Source organism: Hylaeus anthracinus, unplaced genomic scaffold (assembly GCF_026225885.1).
Source record: "Hylaeus anthracinus isolate JK02 unplaced genomic scaffold, UHH_iyHylAnth1.0_haploid 11989, whole genome shotgun sequence".
Classification (NCBI taxonomy): Eukaryota; Metazoa; Arthropoda; class Insecta; order Hymenoptera; family Colletidae; genus Hylaeus; species Hylaeus anthracinus.
The window spans coordinates 17,186,011-17,206,950 of NW_026534337.1; the positions used below are offsets into that span (position 1 = coordinate 17,186,011).

The 20,940-nt window shown below is 44.8% G+C and overlaps 2 protein-coding genes across 3 annotated transcripts; one reads left to right on the plus strand and one right to left on the minus strand.

Annotated features, from left to right (window-relative positions):
• The first annotated feature begins 563 nt into the window (after positions 1 to 563).
• LOC128887610 (mitochondrial amidoxime-reducing component 1) lies at positions 564 to 4,520 on the plus strand. Of its 2 annotated transcripts, XM_054143697.1 has the most exons (6): positions 564 to 711; positions 780 to 892; positions 2,521 to 2,819; positions 3,496 to 3,774; positions 3,838 to 4,115; positions 4,209 to 4,520. In XM_054143697.1, exons 2-6 carry the CDS (start codon positions 883 to 885, stop codon positions 4,375 to 4,377), a joined length of 1,035 nt encoding a protein of 344 aa, XP_053999672.1. In that variant the 5' UTR covers positions 564 to 711; positions 780 to 882; the 3' UTR covers positions 4,378 to 4,520. The 2 variants fall into 2 exon arrangements, with proteins under 2 accessions (XP_053999672.1, XP_053999671.1); XM_054143696.1 differs by having other exon boundaries at positions 593 to 892.
• A 469-nt stretch (positions 4,521 to 4,989) lies between these two features.
• LOC128887625 (uncharacterized) lies at positions 4,990 to 19,790 on the minus strand. Its single transcript, XM_054143727.1, has 7 exons — positions 19,659 to 19,790; positions 17,768 to 17,882; positions 15,196 to 15,297; positions 12,368 to 12,616; positions 10,619 to 10,828; positions 8,071 to 8,220; positions 4,990 to 6,243 (listed from the first exon to the last, which is right to left on the minus strand). Exons 2-7 carry the CDS (start codon positions 17,861 to 17,863, stop codon positions 6,178 to 6,180), a joined length of 873 nt encoding a protein of 290 aa, XP_053999702.1. The 5' UTR covers positions 17,864 to 17,882; positions 19,659 to 19,790; the 3' UTR covers positions 4,990 to 6,177.
• Positions 19,791 to 20,940: the final 1,150 nt, after the last annotated feature.

Below are 20,940 nucleotides of genomic sequence, written 5' to 3' on the forward strand. Positions count from 1 at the left end.
AACTATTTGTAAAAATGATAGTTAAAATAATATATTATATTGTTGTAAGGCAAAGAGTCGTGTTAATTATGCATTAATGAATAATTCATTAAAAGCTATCAATGGCGCCACCGTACAGAAACACTGGGAACTATTTTCACTACAAACTTGGCCGTTTTTCCACCGATGGCGCACACTTATTATTTAATTTAATTTTAATACCATTCGTGTGTCCATTAATTGCCTTCGATTGCATTGAAATAATGCAATGAAATTAAAGCATTTCGAGCGCAAAAGATTAAATTAATCAAAATTTTAATAAGAATTCTGGAAAGATATTCAATTCGAGTCGATACGAATGCACACTATACAGTAGGAGTAAAGATTACTAAACACGTTTTATCGTTCCTCAGTTATTTTTACATATCCATAAATCATAGAGATATGCAAAAATCTATATTCGAATGGTTCACCTTGCGTCAGCTTCTCTTTATCAGCATTTATTATAGTAAAATGTATTCCGATGTGTGTTGAAAAACTCGAAAATAGTAGGGATGCGCATGGCAATTGTCAAGTCGATGAATAGGGCGGCTAATAAATCAGTTTTAAGGGTTTAGAAGTTGCGTGAGGTTCGATGACTCCTCACACGTGATCGCGCCCTATCGAGTACACCGACTGTGCCTACCAGAACTGGGAAGGGAGATAGCAGAACGTAAGCGTGGATAGATAACGGTAAGTTCGTCGCGGCTCGCGAGGAAGAACACGGTCGCTCGATCTCGGGAAGCTCACATTGGTTTCAGTTCGGTGTCGACCGGCCTGTGTACCACCACCTCAGAGTCTCCTCCGACTATTGACCGCGTCCGTAAAATTGGTTCCTCTTTAAGGATTCCTGCAACTTTACCGATGATTCTGGGTAAGTATTCTACTTTATATAGTCAATATCGAATCAGTTCGAATCTTGCTTTCACCGGTATTGATTTTGTCTCGTCGCGACATGTCAGGGATCCCGGGATTCGTCGATTAAGGTTCAATTGGAAACCGTTGTGTCTTAACAACGATTAATATGAATCGAATGCGCCGCGTCAGAGTCGGTTTTTATTTCTTCTTCTTGGTACGTTGTGAACCGGTCAAGAGTAAACAATTGAGTGAAATTGCGACAAGCGTAGGGGCACGCAGGTCAATTGTAACGGAAAACTCGTGTTACCCTCGTAAGCTACGCATTTTATACGCCTACGTTTATATTTAATTTGCTGTTTATCGCTGGTCGAGGTCGTGGCACCAACCGTGCGAGATAGCATTCTACTATTTTTTCCGGTCATCCATCCTTAGGGAAACAATGTTGGATCGATTCCAGTGATAACTATATTTGAACAACGATACGTTCAATACTCTAGCATGAGATTAGCGCGTATCTCGTAAGTCATACTCGGCTCTCTCGTTAGCGTTAATTTGCATCGTTGTTTGCACGTTGGAGAGCGACGCCCGTGGTATTGATTCCACGCAAAGAGTGCGTTGTCACATCACGCCACGAGGCATTCAATGTCTTGAACGCTAGTGGAAGAGAAACAGATGTATCGGTAAATATCGGGTAAGACGGAATTGATGTGAATTCGCGATGACTTGCGATTAGAAGACCAAGTCTGAACGTTCTATATTCCAATAACATTATAAAATGGCTAGTCAACCTACATATGTACATAAGTCGTGACGCAGCGGGTAAAAAAAGAGTATAAGAAAAGGAGAAACAAAGAGCAATATTCTATGCACATTTTCGAAAGCGCACGAACCTCTTTAACCTACTTTCCCGCGACAGTATCGACGACACGAGACATTTTACTACGAACAAATTGTGCAAATCGTTCCGAGCACATTTGTTGTCATCGTGTTCCGTTACACCATGCTTGCTCCAATTTCTCCGGATTCAAAGGATGTCGGTGCCAGTTTCGATCATTCATAAAAACATTATTACGTTTCTTTTCACGGTAACAACATCGAGTTCTGTTCGATTATCACCGTGTTCGTCGACGTCCAATTTGCGTTTCCGGAATTCGTACCTCTATATCGAAGATGGTTGCTTTTCATTTACGACCATCAAAGGATAAGGCGTTCCACTTTGCATGCATATCTACATAGATAACGATGCCGCGCATATTTATACCTGACTTGACATTTCTTTCCGGGATTCGGCGATCTGATAACCATTCGCGAAACCAACGATAGATCCGAAGAACTCGAGAAAGGTTTACGCTCTAGTTGAAGCGAGTTTAGGTAGCGACGAAAGCGCCTGTTGTACACCGTTTAGGAACAAACGGGCTGTTTGGATGGAGAGCTGCATCGCGAAATAGCCGATCTGTTATTTAGAGGTGTACGTTCGATATCATATCTGAAATAAAAGTTTTCGGAAATTCGTAATAATTTCCTAAGAACGATCAATTTATATCCTACCGTTCGATCGTAATTCCAACCGAACGATCACGCAGCGGACCGATCCGCATGGTCGCTTAACCGTTGAGAATTAATCGGTGAACGTTTCACGAGCAGATAGAATGCGGCTGACGTACACGTCAGCGGCCGTCGTTGGCGCCGGGACGGTAGCCGTTTTCCTCTGGTGGTGGTGGACCAAGAGGCAGAAGGAAGCGTTACCCTCGCAATGGCGGAAGGTCGGCGAGCTCAGCGATCTGATCGCGTTTCCGGTGAAATCGCTCGGGTCCGTACGAATGACGTCGATGGATTGTATGCCACTGGGCTTGCAGTCCGGTTGGATGAGGGATCGGACTCTGTTGGTCATCGACCTCAACGGACACTTTGTCACCGCCAGACAAGTCCCAAAGATGGTCCAGGTAAGAAATTTTATCGTGCAAAAATTTCCCACGAATATGATCGTAGAAGCTGCGGAACTAGAACAAGTAATGCCGAGGGTTTCGGTTAGTTTTTAATTGTAGAATTTTAGCAAACGATTTCACTTTTGTATGTCGATATTTCGTCATCGCAGTACATAATAGTCCACGTTTACATAACACGAGTTTACACATCTTGTCTTGATTCGCAACGAAACAGCTAATCTAATCAGCGTAATTCTTACGAAGATGCTGTTTGTTTTTCTCTGTAAGAAAACGGGTGCACCGTTGCTCGAGATAACCAGAAGGACAAATCAATGTCCAGCTATTTTTAGATTTCGGTTCGCGCGCGGTCCTAGGAATCGAGTTTTCTAGATGCTTAGGTGAAGGCTTTGATTCATAGAACGCGAGACTTTTATAATCGAAATTAACGGACCGTTTTATCATCGTGAAAAGTCACGGAATTAATAGCCAGGCTAGGAAGCGAACGATTAATTCGTTTCGCGATGCGTTCTTCCTTCGTGGAACGCTCTTGTCTCTTTGTGGCGTTTCTGGCTCAATCTTTTACATAAAATTAGAAATGTTCATTATTTTTACGTTGGAAATTTCGGGTAATTCAATTGAACCTGCGTTACTTGATCGTTTTACATAGTACTAAACACGTATTGTTTGAGTCCAGGTGACACCCAGTTTCTCCGGATCAGTTCTCACGCTTTCCGCTCCGGGAATGATGTCCATGTCCCTCGATTTGTCACAAATCAAAGGTAAGGGATTCCGCGTGGCTGTTTGGGGTCAGGTCGTGGCAGCATGCGATTGCGGCGAAGAACCAGCAAGATGGTTGTCACGGTTTCTTCTTCAGGAAGATGTTGGCTACAGGCTGGTCTACTATCCATTGCAGTATCCGATGCGAGAAATCAGGAAGAAGAACAACGGATTCTTTTTAACCAAGAACGACACTGTAAGTTTCTCGTGTTCGTTTCGTTTCGTTTGCAAAATATACATGTATGGTTTTCTTGCACAGGGAGCCTATCCAGACGCCACCAGCTATTGCCTGATAAACGAAAGTTCGGTGATGGACCTGAATACTCGACTAGAAAAGTCGATAAATGCTGAACAGTTTCGTCCAAATTTCGTCATAAAAGGCGCCGCTCCGTACGAAGAGGATACTTGGGGCTGGGTGAAGATCGGCGATGTGATCTTCAAGAACGTTATGCCGTGCACCAGGTGTATCTTCACTACCATCGATCCGACGACGGGTGAAAAGAATCCTCAGACCGAACCCTTGAAAACTCTCAGAGCGTATGTCCTGAAATACAGTCTATCTTTCATCAACTCTGTTGCGTTTGTTATTTATTATCTTTACTCTGCTACTGTCTATCGTTTACTTTACAGTTACAGGCAAATAACGGATCCTAGTTTCCGGAAGTTCGTCGGCGACAGTCCAGTGTTGGGAATTCACCTTGGTCTTCGAAGTTCGAACGGTACCGTGCGATTGGGGGATCCAGTTTACGTGAGCGAGTCTACCGAACGACTGCCGCGGCCGTTGATCACGCCTCCCTAGCTACACCGGTGGGCTTCCTGCGAAGATGAAATACTCGTCTACGAGGAAGCCTGCGAATCGTCCAACACAGACTCTTTGCCTACCTAGTCGAGCAATAAGAATAAGTCGTAGAAAAAGCCTAATGGAAAATGAATTTTTCAATTTCGAATCGAGCAAGACAATGATCGCGATTCGTAAATGCGACAAATGCAATCGTGTCGGTGAGTGAATCGAAATAGAAGCTCGTGTTTTTCCGTTCGTGGACTCGATTAAACTCGCGTGTGTCGTTCACGTAACTTGGGACGCGAAGACGTGCGATATTTATACAACGATGGTGTTGTTGGTGTTTCTGTCAAATGTATTATGCTTACGAAGAGATTGCTTATTCGGAGAACAATTAGTCGCGAGGATCGTTCTTCGAATATATTTTTTCAAAATGTCGATCAAGGATTAAGAGGACGTTCGAAACGTTTTAGCGCATAGCGCAACCAACGTTTCGCCGTTTATATTTACAACGAGCATAATAATAATTATTGATTATCTATTGTAACAAACAGTTTCAGTGGTATGCAATTTCACGGGGTACATCGATCGTTATTCCTTGTTAGGTGATATGATAAATAGGTACTCTCGTTCTATGACAATAATATTTATTTATTTACACTACAAAACAACAGGGACGATTTACATAAGAGAGATAATGCGTTCAATTCGAGGATCAACACACTTGGACGGATATCGATCGACGATAGCCGTTCTCTTATTACACTTCCCTGTTTTCGGGAAGTTTAAAAAGGGAATGGTATCGTTACAAGTTCGAGTCGAATGCGACGAACCTTTGACCAACAATATATTACAAACGGTATGGCGAAGCATTATCGGTTTACTTCAAGTCTACAAAAGAGAACTTGAAGTTACGCCTGTTTCTGTACAAAGGACACGAAGGTTCATTAACTCAGCAGTTTCACCGCAATCGTAGCCGCGTTAGCAGCCCTTAGAGAAGCAACAGCCGAGGAAACAAGGGCTGCTAAATTAAAAGGAAACCTATATAGGTAGATCGTAAGAAGAAAAAACGAAAAGTCAATGCTTGGCACTATTGCATTCCGAGAAGAGCTATATACAAGTTCTCGCGAATCCCTTGTCAGCTTTACGCGATCCAACGAAAGGACGAGATGTCAAAGTCGAACGTCGACAGGAAGATACGTTTTGAATAGGGCTGCCGTGCAGTTTATGTCATCAATTTCGTATTTTAACCAAATATTTGTATCTAGTCGCGGGTAGATTTACGATTTCAAACACGTATCGAGTTCCATTTTGCAGCACATTCCTGCGACGGTCGTCGACTTTTGACCACGCGACTTATGTATCCGCTACATTTACACAGAAATTGGATAAGTTACAAAAAAGATTAGTTATAGAAATGAGAGACAGAAAAATAGTGGGGGAACGAATAGAGGGAGAAGTGTTGCAGAGACATCGGAGGACGAGAGACTGAGGGTAAAAGGTGACAGTAAAATAAGAACAGCGAAGCAGAAGAGAACAGAGAGAACGAGGAGACGGGATCGCGATCTGACTCGTGATTTCGATTGCAAAAGTAAAGTCGCGAGGTTGCGCTTTATTACGAGGACGATTCTACCATCGACGAATAACACTTCGGATCTCGGGGACAAGGGGGCAACGTGTTGGCTGGTTACGTTGCCAACGTCGTACCCGTGTTCCGCGACAGCTACGGCTCGGCGATGGCTCCAACGTGGCCCGATTAAATCAGGACCACCGAATCTTTTCTTGTACTTGCTCACCCTAGTCCTTTCGCACCGAGTTCTAGATGATGGAAGTGATCAGTCTCGCCTTGAAGTTTACGATGCGTTCGCTCGTTGCCGCTAAGCGCTACGAATCATAAAACGATTACAATTAGTTTCAATATTTCTTATTCGGACGACCAAAGTTTCACCGAATCGTGTGAAAAAACGAACACGCTGTTTCGTTTCGAACCACGAAACCGGAGTCTGTAGCGGAGTTTCCGACTTTTAGCGTCAATAGGAAGCAGAAGAATTCCGTGCGATGCGCGAAGCGTGAACGCTTTCCAACCAATGCGATAGCCGCTGCTTGCCAACGAACTTGCTCGGAGGTTGCGTATAATATAAACGCGACTATCATTATCAACGGCTAACTGTAAAACCACGCCTTATTTTTAGCCGCGTTAATATCTATTTGCGACAACATTTGTCAAGAAACAGGACAGTTTTTACGAAATCATATCGTGCGAGAATATCGTTGCATCAGTGTCAATTTCTTTGTCTACTAAATTTTATTTTCTCATTCCTCCGTAAAAAGCATTTTCGATACGAGTACTGTTTCGAGTAGTCGTAGAACACAGTTTGCAACACTTTACGCGAAACGCTACACATGCATTCGGTGAACGTGCTCAACGAGTATGTCGAAATTATCATGGCCGTGGTGTTTCACACGCAACATGCTCTCGGACACCGAGAGAATCAACGATCGTGTCAAGAGTATTCGGGTGGCCCGATTCGACGACCTGTCGTCCCTGGTCAAACGATCGCTGATCATCGCGAATCGAGTAGCTGGTCAGCCATGCCCCTGGCAATATCGCGTGCCAGGTGGCAGGTAGCAGCTGCTTGCATAAGTCAGCCAGCAAATGGACGAGCTATTTCATAGAGAAAGTCGCTTACATTTTTGCTTTCTATCGATTCTGACGGGGGCACTTGCGTAATTGGCCGGTTTTAATATCTAGAACGACAACACGGTGTGCTCGCTCGACTTTCGACGAAATCTCGACGCACGACATCGACGCGATAGATCGGTCAGCGTCGAATTCGAATCCGGTTTCGCGGATCTTGGACGAGATCACGTGATTCTTTTTACGTCTAGTTTTACTCAGCGATCGACTCGTTCTACGCTCGATTTCAAGTACAGAACTAGAGCACGATTCTAATCTCGCGACGGTCTCGAACAAATTGCTCTCGCCGTGATCGTGTACGATTCTATGCTGTCTGATGAGAGCGTTGCAAGAACGCATTGCGTTTACCTTGACGTAGAAAAAAAAGCCACGATTCTTTCTAGCTGTACATCGTTGCAAAATGAAACGCGAGTGCGTACCGCGATCTCGATAATAGTATCTATGTAAGTACTTTCGCTTTTGCACGCATCGATTACGTAAAACGATACAAAACGAAATGCCGCGACGAAAATTTCTGTTTCAAACTCGACCTGGAAAAGTACGATTTTCTCGACGGAAGGTGACTGAAGGTCCTTCTCCCTCTTGAACACGCACACGATTCTACCAAGTTTTTGCTCGTCACACGCTGATTGCTTGGAAAATTCTGCTCGAAACAGCGTTGTGTCGTAACCGTATAACGATTTCGACCCATCCTTTTCTCGTTCGTATCGTCTCTGTTTGGATAGGCATAATCGATTTCTAATCCGCAAAAGAGAAGGCGGGTTCGTATCTTTAAGAATAAACCTTCTATTCGCAAATTTTTATACTCGTCATGCAAAAGCGTGTATATCCGTGTAAAAACTGTTGGACTTTGTAATTATAGTCTAAACTACCGATAGACCGCGTTCCATGGCCTGATAAGTTCCACTTACTCGCAGTTTTTTAATCATTTTTGCTCTCGAATAGTCCTACCGTAGTATTCGTATCATTATTATTATTATTATTATCTCTTTTGTGCTGTTAACATTACTTACAAGGATAAGGTCTTGCAGGAGATTCGAGATCCCTCTGTTCGCGATGACGAAGAGCCTTGTGACCGGACCCGGGACCGCCTCTGGGGTTTCTTCCGCTTTACCGGCTATGCCTCCCGAGGAACTAGCTTGACTTCCGCTCCCTGCCACCAGCTGTAAACAATCAAACCCTTCGTTTAGTCAGACATCGACCAGGACGCAACGTCTGTTCTCGGGATGAGCACAAAAGAAGGTGGATGAAAGACACGTCGCCTAGATCGATGTTTGTCATTGATCGTTGCGCGAACGTTCTTTTATTTATTATACTACATAGTGGGAAGATAATTGCAGCGTGTAGCAGCTCCACGTCTAGCTCCAGCGCTCCCGACACTACGGTGCTTTTACATCCTGAATCCTACTTGCGGCTACGATCCATCGATCTTGCTGCTACGATCCTTACGTGCGCTCCTTCGGCTCGTGACATTGTTTCGGAAGATTTTACAGGGCGTCCGTATGCTTCGAAAAACATTGTTGAAAACTTGGAATCGGCGTTTACGCCAAGAAAAACGGGTTTGAGGTAATCGCGTAGTTGCTTCGTCGCGGTACGGACACCCCATAGGTGCAACAAAACTAGAAACATATTTACCAGGACCCAATAAAACGGTAAAATTACTGGTGAAAATTACAGGCGGCGTGACGCACACTCAACGATACTTACCGCTGATCGGTCCGTTAACGGAAGCGTACGTCACGCACCGTGCTGCGATTACTTTGCTACTAAATGTTTGTTGCCCGAAGGCAGACGATTCGGCTGCGAGATCTTTGCTCGAATATGTCTTGATTCGAACCAATTTTTAATATATTCTCGAACAAGTTACAATTTCTTCGTAGAGACGAAGCCGAGTCGTCTGACAGGACTTTGGCCTCGGTCCGTTCCAGCAGCAACGAGTTAACTACAGCTACGTCGCCAAAAAATATGGTGCAATGGACGAGTACGAGATCACAACAACGAGAGAATCGGCAATCGATCAATGGCTGCCCTGTGATTCCGAGTCGAATCGGCCGGGATGTCCAATCAGCCAGTTGCTTCTCCGAAAGTCTTTAGTCGGTGGTTGTCGGTGTCGCGTCGGGATCGTTGGCCGGGTGAAACGATCGGAAAGGTGTTTTGGAGAACTGAACGGATCTTTGGGAGGGGGGAAGCTGCTCTATACTTGTCGCGAAACGCGTACAGGTTACTTTTACGCGAAAACTGTTAGTGGGAAGACGCGACGATGATCGCTATTAACACAGATAAGGCTGAATTTTGTTTTGCTACATTTTAAAAATAGTTTATCACACGTAGATTAGACATAAACGGAAAAACGATATATTCAAACAATCGTTTCAAGACATGATTAATTCTAAATCCTTCTGGAAAGACATCAGCCGTAACTGGGATTAAACGATTCCGAGCGCACATGTTAGTGACAATAACGATGGATCACGAACAGTAACCTTGACGCGTACAGAGACCATGAAACCGACTGCGCGTCAGGATCTCTCGAGAATGAATCTCTCGAGAGATCACTCGAATGTTGAATTATGTATCCACGTAATAATTTGTTCAATCTCTGGTCGGTGTTACTTTCAACTCGGCGATCGTTCCAAGTAGAGATCCGGGCGCACAGTCCGTGCACGATCAAGGCTAAGGATAACGTTAAAGATGTACACGCATGAAAGACGCAAGCCGACGAGGAAAAGAAAGACTGGGAGCAAACTACAAGAATGAGAAACCATACGGGAAGTACTGTTCGCTTGGACGCGGAGTAGTTAAGCAAACGGAAGGCGGAAAGTAAATGGAGAAACGTGCGAAACGAGTGGTTGGCGGTCGTTAGCCACGTGCGTGGAGTATGACGTGCAAATCAAACACAGTCGAGTGCAGCTATTATGCACGCTGCACAAATGGCCGCGTGCTTCGAGTTGTTAAAGACGCGATTCACAGTTTATAGACGCGCGAAATACTTCTTTCTCAGAGAAAACATGGACAAAAAAGTAATTGTCTTGTCATTCGCGTATGACTCGCGGAATCGAAACAAACTCTGTTCTAATTTTGTCGTGGTTTGGCATGTGTAGAAGATAATGTGTAGTAACGAGTGGTTGCAATACGCGCGATACTATAAAGCGACTATTCTTTATTGTTATTATCGTTTCAGTTTCGAGTCGCGTATTCAAATGATCGGCTATTATAGTGTCGAGCATCGTGTCACATATATATATATGTACGATTGATTAATTTGATTTATCCTCGAAAGAAGTATTCGTTTTCGTTTGTGCCTCGGCGGGTGGTCCCCAGCATGATGTGAGTGAAACCGAAGAAACATAGAAAATGTGAGACAAATAGATAGAGATAAAGAGATAGTCAGAGTGAAAGAAGCTAGGGTAAACGGAAGTCGACGAGGTGCCATCGAAACGATATTCGGCGTCGAGAGATGGCCGAAGATCGCAACTCTGGAGTCTCGGTTGGTTCCGTTCACCAGGAGATAAGTGCAGTTGGCAGTGTCCAGTTCGGCTCTGCTCGGAAGGATTGGCGTACCGGTGGTAGGTTGCCGGCTCCTGACGCGGCCGGTGCGCTGGTCGAGGATCCTGCCGTGGTCGAGGAACCAGCTGGAGCGGCAGCAGGGGCGGCATCTTGGGGAGCCGGGCCCAAGTCCCGAGAGGCGCTTAAGCCGAGCCCTAGGCTCTGCGTACCTGCCACCACGCGGTACACCGTGCCCGCCGCTCTTGCCGCCCCGTCGGCCGCTTGCTAAACGAGAACAGAAACGAGAACTTTCGTTTACTGATCCGCTCCTCGAGGATAGCCTGTCTTTGCGTTCGTTTTTTTCTTTTGGATCATGCTCGGTCAGCGACTATCGACTTTGGCCTCCCTCTGCTATATCTCTCGTTGAACAGGACCCCCTGCAAAGCTGCTGAAATTTTTCTTTAACACTGCTGGAGAGGACGGATCTTTTCATCTTCCACGATTCTTCTGGTCGCAACGATGCTTTTGATTTTGCGCTTTGTCGGTAACGGAATTATTTATACCGTGGACGGTTGCGCGAGGTCCACGGGATATGCGTTACGGTTGCTATTGTTTCGCTTCTGGGTGAAAAATGGAGGACCGAAATGTTTCGTTGCGATGAAAAATTCGATTTCGCGAGACACGAGTCGTTAGGCTGTTAGTTTTTAGTCGTACTTATTACCCTCTAATCATTCGCGGCGCGACCGTATAGTTGCAAGAAAAAGGAATAACAGTTTTCCGACTCCGTAAAAGGCAAGCAACTATCGACCAGTTTCGTTTCGACTAGATATTATTCGCAATCGCGTCGTTACCGTTAGCGTATACGGACAATGAATCGTAGATTCTCTCGCAGAAACGAGTCGCGGCGCGTACACGCAGAGACATAAACTTGTTCGTTGAATAAAATAAGTGAAATCTCTAATAATTTTCTCATCGCGTTATTACCGTAAGAAGAAGACTGGAGAAACTTTCGTCATTTCTAACCGTAATTAATCCAAGAGTGCTGGGTCCTGATCGAAAGCTGAACCAACAACTTTAGTCATACTTGTTATATATTTGTCCAGTTTTGTCAGATGTACGTAAACTGTTGCAAACGACGAGGACGTGTGTTCCACGAGGTCGGGTCGTGGCTAGGTCAGAAACCTTGGAATGGCAACCAATCGACGGAGCTCGACAATTCGGTTGATGACTTTCACCGGAGTTTCGAGTAGGTAGGCGCCCTTGCGACCGCCGCCGCGCTGCGAGACTTGCCTCTTACTTGAATATTAAACAATTTACCGGTTTTGTCGCGCTGCGATCGAGATCCTTGCGTTACCGACGTATATAGATACAATTTTCGCGCTCTTATTCTTTTCTTGTTGTTGCAACGAGTAACCGAAACAAACGTCAATCGTACGTCGGCGTCGGTTGAGAATATCAATAATATTCGATAAACGTGGCGCTAATAGATGCTGTTCGAGCAATATTCAGCCATAATAAACCAGTCTCTGTGTACCAGAAAAATGTTTAAACTCGTTTTAGTATTAATACACGTTTTATAAACAGCCGTACAGACAGAAGTGGAAATAGGAATGCTCACGCATCGAATACGCGTGTATACGTGCCGATGATATAAAAACTGTTCTCTTTAAATTGATAATAACGGAACTTCCACTTCGTCAAAAATAAGAAAAAAAATATATTCATCGTTCGAATCGAAACGAGAAACGATACCTCCATTTTTCATCCGCCATTCGATCGAAATCGAAGAAGAGGGAACAATTCCCGCAGCCGCAGGAGACTCACCCTGATAATGTCGAAGAGGAAATTGCCAGAGCCGGCTCCGCTGCCGCCGTTTGACGCGGAACCACCGAACCCAAAGTTGAGAAATCTCTTGTTTCTGTTCTCGTCGTCCTCGGTTTCCACCTCGTCCAGTGGCGTCAACTGCGCCGAGTCGTCGGTTCCCTGCTCGTCGGCAAACTGCACTTTGACCTCGTTGTTTTGAGACTCCGCCGCCACCTCGTTCGCTCTGTCCTCTGCCTCCGGATTCACGTCCTGTAAACAAACGTTTTACGGTCGACCTCTTCAACCTAGTTTCGAGACGAATCGTCGTTGATCGATCGCCAAAAAAACTTGCTGTGCGTTTAGATCGGAGTTCGATCGGTCTACCGTCGCGAATTATTCATGTCGAACGATTTCTCCTTCTACATATTTCAGTGAAACGACGCAGAGGCGTCTTCGCGATATTCTATGACGATCGATCCACGACCCACACCGGAACGCAAAGTATTTGCCTGTAAAGAGATGCGAAGCGTACGACGCGTATTCTCGCGATGTCCCGTGATCGGGAAACGCGTCGATCGCGATTAGCCAATACGACGTAAGTGAACAGACCTTAACCTCTTTGAGTACACGATACTGGCAGAGTTCCTAATCCTAAATAATTACAGTAACCAGTATTCGATGATAAACTGCTCGTAAAGTAACGAGCAACGATGACGGATGACTGATCGCGAATCGAAAAACAGAAAAGCAGAGAAACTTTCGAGCAGTCCGCTCGAAAGAGTTTGGAAAGATGAAGCGTCGATGGAACGGTGAATAGACTCGAAAAGTTGACCACTCGGTATTAATATGGTAAGAAAGCTATTTGTCCGATAGATGCTGAGGTGTCGAGGTCAAAAATTTACGCAAGTACGTAAAGGACACGAATAAAGAATAATAGTAAATAAAACATGAAGAATCTCAAGATCAAGCATCGTCGACGACGCTTATCTTGCAGGTAGGTCATCGACGTCTCGTAAGGTCGACCGATCTGGAAGAGATCACGATCTACCGATCGCGACCGCGACTCTGGTGAAGCTTGAAACGAAGCGAAAGCGAACGGTAATCCGTAGTATCCGTAAAGACAGGAGAAAACGAGAAAAATACTGTTAGCGTTTAGAGAATAGAGATGTAGTTTCGCCTATCGTAGACACAGACGATGGATGATTTCGAAAAAAAAAAGTTGGCGAGAGAAAGAGAGAAAAAAGCGAACGACAACACGAACAGACAGAAAAGACGAGTCTCGAGGGAAGGCGCGTAAACCCACACACACAAACACGCACAGAGAATATGACGGAGTTAGCGACAAAAAAGAAATGTGCTTGACAAAGAGACAGAGCTTTGACTCCCGCAGCAGTCCCGATTGCGCGGTGGTTATCCTTGCCGGATACAATTCGTGTGGTTACTCCTCGGCCGGTTCATTGACCTCCAACGATTCGCTGAGCTGGCCACAACGTTGTCATGCCACCGTGTTGGTGGCGATGGTCGTCGTGTCAGCGTTCCGGTTGGCATCGGTAGTCGTTTCTTTGGAAGCGATGGTCGTCGAATCCGCGTCCTCGTCCTCGTCCGGCGGGAAGGTCGGCAAAGCGATCGAGACTTTAGAGCCGTTCGAGCTGGTAGACGCGAACCCGTTCTCGCCAGATTCCTCGTCATCGTCGTCGAAGGGTGACGCGACGGTCACCGTCGATCCGTCGCTGGACGAACTTCCACCGGCGGATCCGCTATCCTGCCGATTGTTGCCAAGGACATTGCGCAGCACGAGCGGTCCGACAGCTCGGATGACTTCCGCGACTATCGCGTTCACCTTTTGTTCGACCATCTAGAAAACAACAGCTCTTAGCTGGTTCGTTCTGTCGAACTGGCTCGATTCTCTCTGGACTCGAAAATTGGCTCGGCACGTCTTTAGCCGAGTTATCGACCGCCACTACTTCGTCAACGAATCGTGGAGAGACGTTTACGTTGTTTCGTGATCGAGGATGTCGAACTTTTCATTTAGGCATCCGATTTTGTATATCGATCGACGATGATATGTCGCCGAAATATCACGCGACAGCTTTAAGAGCAACGAGTTAACGTTTCAAAATCTCATCGAGCTCAACGATAAATTTGTCGTTAGCCTTCGTAGTAATCGAGAAGGTTGGACGAAAAAATCGGAGTCGAGGTATCGATTGTTAGGTTGCCGAAATACTGGCTGCTCTAGTGATTGTGATAAGGAGTGGCAAATGTTGCAAAGAGGAAATTGTCAACGGGATTTGGGAAACGTGTTCCTGTAATTCCCATTCATTCGAGATTGTATCTTAATCCGTGAAAGCAAATGAATAAGTAAGAACGTGGTTGTACGATCGAGCGACAGAACGCATCGTAAACGAGGAAACTCTATGCCCATCGTGAATCGTGAATCGTGAATCGGGAATCGAACGTGAAACTTTCTTGATAGGAATGCCGATTCAGCGTGAACGGTTTCTCTTCTAACTTAGATCGCATAAATTACATATATTTTCATAGCAATGATTTGTCTCTTTTAAAGAACGTCGTTTCGCTCTTTTCTCCAAGGACGAAGCGTCCACGTAATCGAGATAGTCTTCTATTAATAAAATTACTCCATCGTGATCAACGAACTTGTTCCGTTGATGTCACAGTCGACGACCGAAATTCTTTGCCGCGTGCCTCCTACGATACAATCTCGAGGACGTTCAAAGTTCTCTGTCGGGTGAACGAATCCGACACAGGAACTCGAAGGACAAAGGTGGGAGAGTTTGAATGGTCCTGGCCGTCTGCAGGATTTCGCTACGTTTTGTTTAGCAGCGGCTCACCTGAGATATTTCGGGGAACAATTCCCGCAGGATACCGATCGTCCTTTTGCTCCGTAGGGCGGCCTCGTTGTCGGCTTCGATCATCATCAACCGATCGAGTGTCTGAAAAAAGTTTCCCTTGGTCCCTACAAACAGTTCCCATTTCTTCGTGAACCAATTCTTGAAAACTGAGGAAACACGTTTTTCCGTTTAATCCATTCGCAAGTTGGTTCTCGAGACAACGGAATCGTTGCTTCGTGGCTGCGTCATTGACGGGAACGAGGAAGTATCCGAGAATGCAATTTGATCGTTTGCCAGACAGACAGTTCGTCGAAAGTGCCCGAGAGTGTAAGAGTAAGGTAATGTTATTGCGCAATAATAATGCCGAACGCAAGGAGTAACGTTAACTCGGAAGGATTTTATCGAGATCATTGTTTACGCGTGCCTGATGTTTAACGGCGAATCGAGACGCGAGGGCAATAAAAATAGTCTGATGGAACGGCGGAGTCGCAAAGTTGCGTACTTGGAGCAATAACTCAAACAGAATTACAGAGCTAAACGATCTGATTGCGTATGATTAGAGGAACGGTGAATTAGTGCCGCTACCATTTGTTACCGTGTACAGTACGTACACGTTTAAAGTATCATAGGAACGACGTCGTTTGCTCGTATAGAACGAAAATAGTACCGTTTCGTTTTAGGAGTGAGCCTGTTGTCATGTGTTGTAACAACGTGGAAAAAGCATGCGATAAAATGTATCGATCAATCTTGGACACTTGGACGGTTTCGGAGTCAAAAGTTGCTTAACCTGGTTCTCATGATTCACTTTCCCTCAAACACCGCTCACATTCGACCGGCTGTTACGATATTCGTTCCTGCACATTACGTTTACGTCCACATCAATTTTTTGGACCATCTCGATCTCCGCTCTAATAAATTCATCTCGCAATTTCACGTTGTTTCTAAAGGAGAACCGATCGGTTACTTTCGAACGATCGATCCTCCTGTCGTACAAAGATCTAGGAAGTGTTTCGATTCGATTTCAAAGCCTAGTTGCTTCGCGTAACTTCTCCCTTCGCGCTTATTACAGAAAAAAAGCACTACAAGTCTATTCTACTTTCGAATTTATCGAAACTGTAATAGAATCGCTTAACCATGTTTCCCGATTCGGAGAGTAAAAACTGAGAATCGAAGGGAAGACATTTGAGAATCGCTGTCGAGCACGAGGTCTCGAGAACCACAGATCAGAGAGAGGTTGAAACACGCGTGGACGTTCTCGCACGCGCTTTCCATTGGGCATCGATCGAGCGAAGAAAGTGTCCGTCGTAACTCCGCAAGTGTTCGCGGCCAGTGAAAGTGCCGGGCCGAAGAAGAGAGCCGATCGGACGTTCGGCTTTTCGACGGACCATGTGTTTCATCGCTCGTGACACGACATTCGCCTACCTAGCCCGGTTTGCCCAACCTCTTCCATTGAAAATCTCTTTCCAAGAACTATGAGATTTTCATGCTTGACGCACAAGTTTCCAGGATGTCCGCGCAACGAGTTCCTCCGAGTAAATACTTGACGATCGAACATCGACAACCCGATGCACGTCAGTTCTTTTAATAGGCAGCAGGAAAATATGTAAGTTTATATCCAAGTTTTTCAGAATAAAAAATATAAATTTATTCGATTGCGTTGCAGAGACTCGCGGTGCCAATGTCAGTCTTCAGAGTAATTCCAATATTTACTCTGGCAATTGCGTAAGCCACACGAAGGCTATCTAGATTGGAAACCCAATGCCAGCCTATTCTTCGTTGAATCCGGCACAAGTATCAAACTACATAATATTTGAGGTAAAATACTGTTGGTCCGGTAATCGGTAATCGTACGCACAAAATTTTGTTAGAGTACCATTTTTGAATTTTGATCGATAACAATGCTTTGTTAATAAAAGGAAATTTTTGAACATCTCGACAACGATAGATAGTTTTGCCGAGGTCGTAGCACTCGGCCCGAGTGAAAGAGGTCTCGTCGAAAGTGAAATATCATCTCCGATCACCGAATCGATCGATTCGGTCCAACGATCGGCTGTTTAACCGGACATCGAAGTCGAAGCGAGAACTTTCGCAACGTTCGACGCCCGACGTTTCTTCCATCGTCGGTTAACGCGACAATTAACCGCGGTCGTGCTTGTCGCTGTAGAACGGCGAATTTTGCAAACGGAAACTGAAACTTTCACGCGGTTTCGGGGCTCTCGATAACCAAGATCACCGTTTACGGAATTAACGGTTCGGTAGCACGCGTGACGTATAGAAAGCAATCGAACACGCGTGTTATACGTATCATTTTTCAATCGTAGACGAGCAACCGTTTCGGAGCGCAGTACGACGAGGGTGGGATTGTTTCGTAAATTCTAAAGGAAACGGATAAAAAAAAAAAAAAAAATAGATAGGTGAGGCTGGTAATTCGTTCGTTTCAATTTACATAACTCGCCGTTTGAATTTGCTTTCGTTCTTTCCTGGAAATATGGGTCAAGTTAAAAAGTTGATCCGAGCAAATTTGAACTCGAAGCGGTACGTTCGTGGACCGAGATTCCTTTTAAAAGCTTACCTCGGATCGAAGATGTTCTTCTTCCGAAGGAAGCGGATGCGAGGTGACTAAAACCACGCAGAGCGTAGTTGCCATGACGATGAATGCGGACTTCATGTTTGATGGTAGAGAGTGTCTGGAAAAAATACAATTTCGTCAATCGAACGTCCTATGGTGTCGCTGTTCTTCACGGGATTATCTTTTGGTCGGAGGTTGGTTTGGTATTATCTGTCGTTTAAAAGAAAGGAAATTTGTATCTTTGGTGTGTTTGTTACACGGTGGACCGGAAATCGTTCGATGAGATTCTGGAGACAAAGACAAGGCGAGGGAGTGCGTAGAGGGGAGGCTCTCCTTTCCCGAGCATACATTCGAAACTATCACTTTCGACCAAATGAAAGTCGAGGATGCCGTTGGCATCCTCGACTCGGAGATTCTCGAGGGAAGATGGTACATCGTGTTTTACAAATTGACTCTGGTACAAATAGGTTGCTAATTAAATATTACAGAGGGACAGAACGTTGGTAGAAAAATAAACACAGCTCGTGTGTCTTAGCACGTGCAATTCTATCTTTGGCTGCCATCTTACGTCTAACGTGTTAATCTTCATTTCACGTGTGCGCAAAGCAAGTTAAAAATTGAAATGAGATTGTTACTCGATTAGGCATCCAATCGAATCTATAATTGCAGGAACGAGTAACCAGAATACAATAGTGGCGACACGTTGAGGTAATATAGATTCGGTACGCATGCTTCTACTTAGCCGGTGATGCAATGTTGCGCGATTGTGGTTAAGGATTAGCAAGTTTCATTGATACTTTATCATTGTGCACGTTAAACACGAGCCATCGTTGAAGCAGAAAACAAAAGAACGACGCGAAAAACATAATTTACCATAACTTTACTTCCCTCTCGATTTCTCGAACCATTTCACCTGGAACTAAAAACTGTCGTAAATTTTCTATTCCTGAAACCGTGAAGCGATCGTTGCAAAAAGTTGGCAACACGTTTCGCAGGCAACGGGCCAAACACAGTTTCCGATAGAGAAAGGGAATAACCATGACAGCTGCCAAACTTTCCTCCGATCGAAAGACAAAATTAACGATGTTTCGCTGCTCGGCAATGTTGCGAAAAGAAAAATATATGGAGGAAACAACGACACGTGGATTTCGCAGCTACAGTTCAACGGAGAACGTATTTTCCTGCACGGCACGAGCACGAGGTGACTCGCGAGTTTCGAGTTTCTCCTCGAGCTCGTCGTTCTTGCTCGAGAACCACTCCAAGAAGGTTTTCACTTTGGCGATTCTTGTTCCATCCGGCGCGGCGTGATCCTGTGGCTCGCGAATCACTATACATCGAACAGAAACTCGAGGAGGAAGCTCGAACCCACTGCAAACATTTTGTACACGGGAAACCATCAAGCATTCCTCGAAGGAATCGATTAGTTCAAACTTTTATTCAATGTCGAAGAAATGTGATCCACGATTATGTTTTGCTACGTAATTGGCAATTATAATTGGTATATATTTTCGCGAATAACGTAATTTTTAGAATTTCATTGTATGCTGCAGAGGACCAGAGACAGAATTACCGATTTATGATTACCGATAATGTAATCACAACGTAATCACAAAATAATCACTACCCGACTCTGGTGCTGCTGGGTCGCGAAAAGGGTACGTCACTGGTGTTAAATGGACACGCGTTTCAAGTTCTGCTTAAACGGAACTGAATGGAACGGAACGTAACCGATATCGTAACAGTTTTTCAAGACGAAATTCCGGAAGCTCGATAGTTTCCTCACTGTTTGCGGATCCCGTCACGTGATTCGTTTTTCACGTTTCTCGTCACTGAAAACGAGACTGATTGCACGTAGTCGCGTCGGAGAGTGTTTGTCGTTCACCTAGGAACTCACCACACACCGATTATTAATCCGTCACTTGGTAACTTTTAAACTGGCCGCTTCTAAAGAGGACCCTAAAGGAGCTCTCGGCGGCTCTTGGTCTCGTCGACTTTTCTGTGACTGTCTGTGTAACGGAGCTTAGTGAGCGGCTTTTATTAGAAGGAGGGGCCTGGCACCACCTCCACGCTACACTTAAGCCTCCGGCCTCTCTTTTCCTCTTTCTCTGCTCGCCGCTACGCGATGCTGAAGAGAGGGATCGTAGCGACGACCGACGAAAGAGATCCTCGAATTCGACCGTGAGGATAAACGGAAGCTACCCGTGGATTCAGCGAAACGATCCTTTTCCGACACCTCGAGAAAACTTATATTATTTATAAACAAAACAAACGCAAAAAGAAAATCAAGCGTGACAACAAAGAATATAGTATCAAAAGCAAGCAAGATTATCTTCTCGGGCAGAGTGTTTAAAATAATGCATACATCTGTAAAATGAGTTTAACGAATCGCACAAAGTATTTGCTATTGATCCAATTTTATGCTTTTTAAGAAACGAGAGACATTTTTTTTCTTTTTTTTCTAAACGATCGTAAACGCATTTCACGGTACGTAACACTTAATTTTCGCTGTTGTATCTTATTATGGAACTGGTTCTTCTTTTCCCCCTCCAAGCAGGAGGGACTACAAATCTATATAAAGACATGATACAATTTATGAAAGTTGATTATTCTTTCCACGGACATCGTCCGGAACGTTTCGTCGTCGTAGTCTGATACGTTAACTAACATTAATCCTAGTCGTTCGTTTTTATATTTATTCGCGAAGATTAGTAAGAATGATCAGACGGTAGATTACTGGCGAAGAAGTATACGAAAAATGTAATAATGTCCTTAGAAAATACAAATTTTTCGGTTGAAGCATCGAACGAGGAATATTGTTTCTGCGGTAGATGATGCCCGTGCCTTGCCAGACGCTAAAGTATACGCGATCCACTGGGGTTACCGTTGGCTGCGAATCGTTTCCCGCAACAATGGGTTCCTAACGTTTAATTACACACTCCCAAAAGAAACTTTCCTCCAATTATTCGTAAACGAGTCCTTGTCGAGTCACCGCGTAAATTGGATTTATCTCGATAACCCGGTGGACTACCGGTGCTTTCTCCGAGAAACGTTTCCAGTTTAGTTTACTGCCTCCCCGACCTTGTTGTCAGTTTTATCCAGTGAAAATCCCATTAAGATCCCAAACAAATCTCGTTGATCTGCATCACGGTACAGTTGGAAACCCAGAACTTTCGTTC

Excerpts from the sequence above, each read along its gene's own strand:
- LOC128887610 (XM_054143697.1), top strand. Across the intron at positions 3,775-3,837 it reads TTTTAACCAAGAACGACACT|GGAGCCTATCCAGACGCCAC; the intron begins GTAAGTTTCTCG and ends TTTCTTGCACAG. Across the intron at positions 4,116-4,208 it reads CCCTTGAAAACTCTCAGAGC|TTACAGGCAAATAACGGATC; the intron begins GTATGTCCTGAA and ends TTTACTTTACAG.
- LOC128887625 (XM_054143727.1), bottom strand. The coding sequence starts at position 17,863 with ATGAAGTCCGCATTCATCGTCATGGCAACTACGCTCTGCGTGGTTTTA. Across the intron at positions 15,298-17,767 it reads AAGAACATCTTCGATCCGAG|ACACTCGATCGGTTGATGAT; the intron begins GTAAGCTTTTAA and ends AACTTTTTTCAG. Across the intron at positions 6,244-8,070 it reads TCCTGCAAGACCTTATCCTT|CGCTTAGCGGCAACGAGCGA; the intron begins GTAAGTAATGTT and ends TATGATTCGTAG.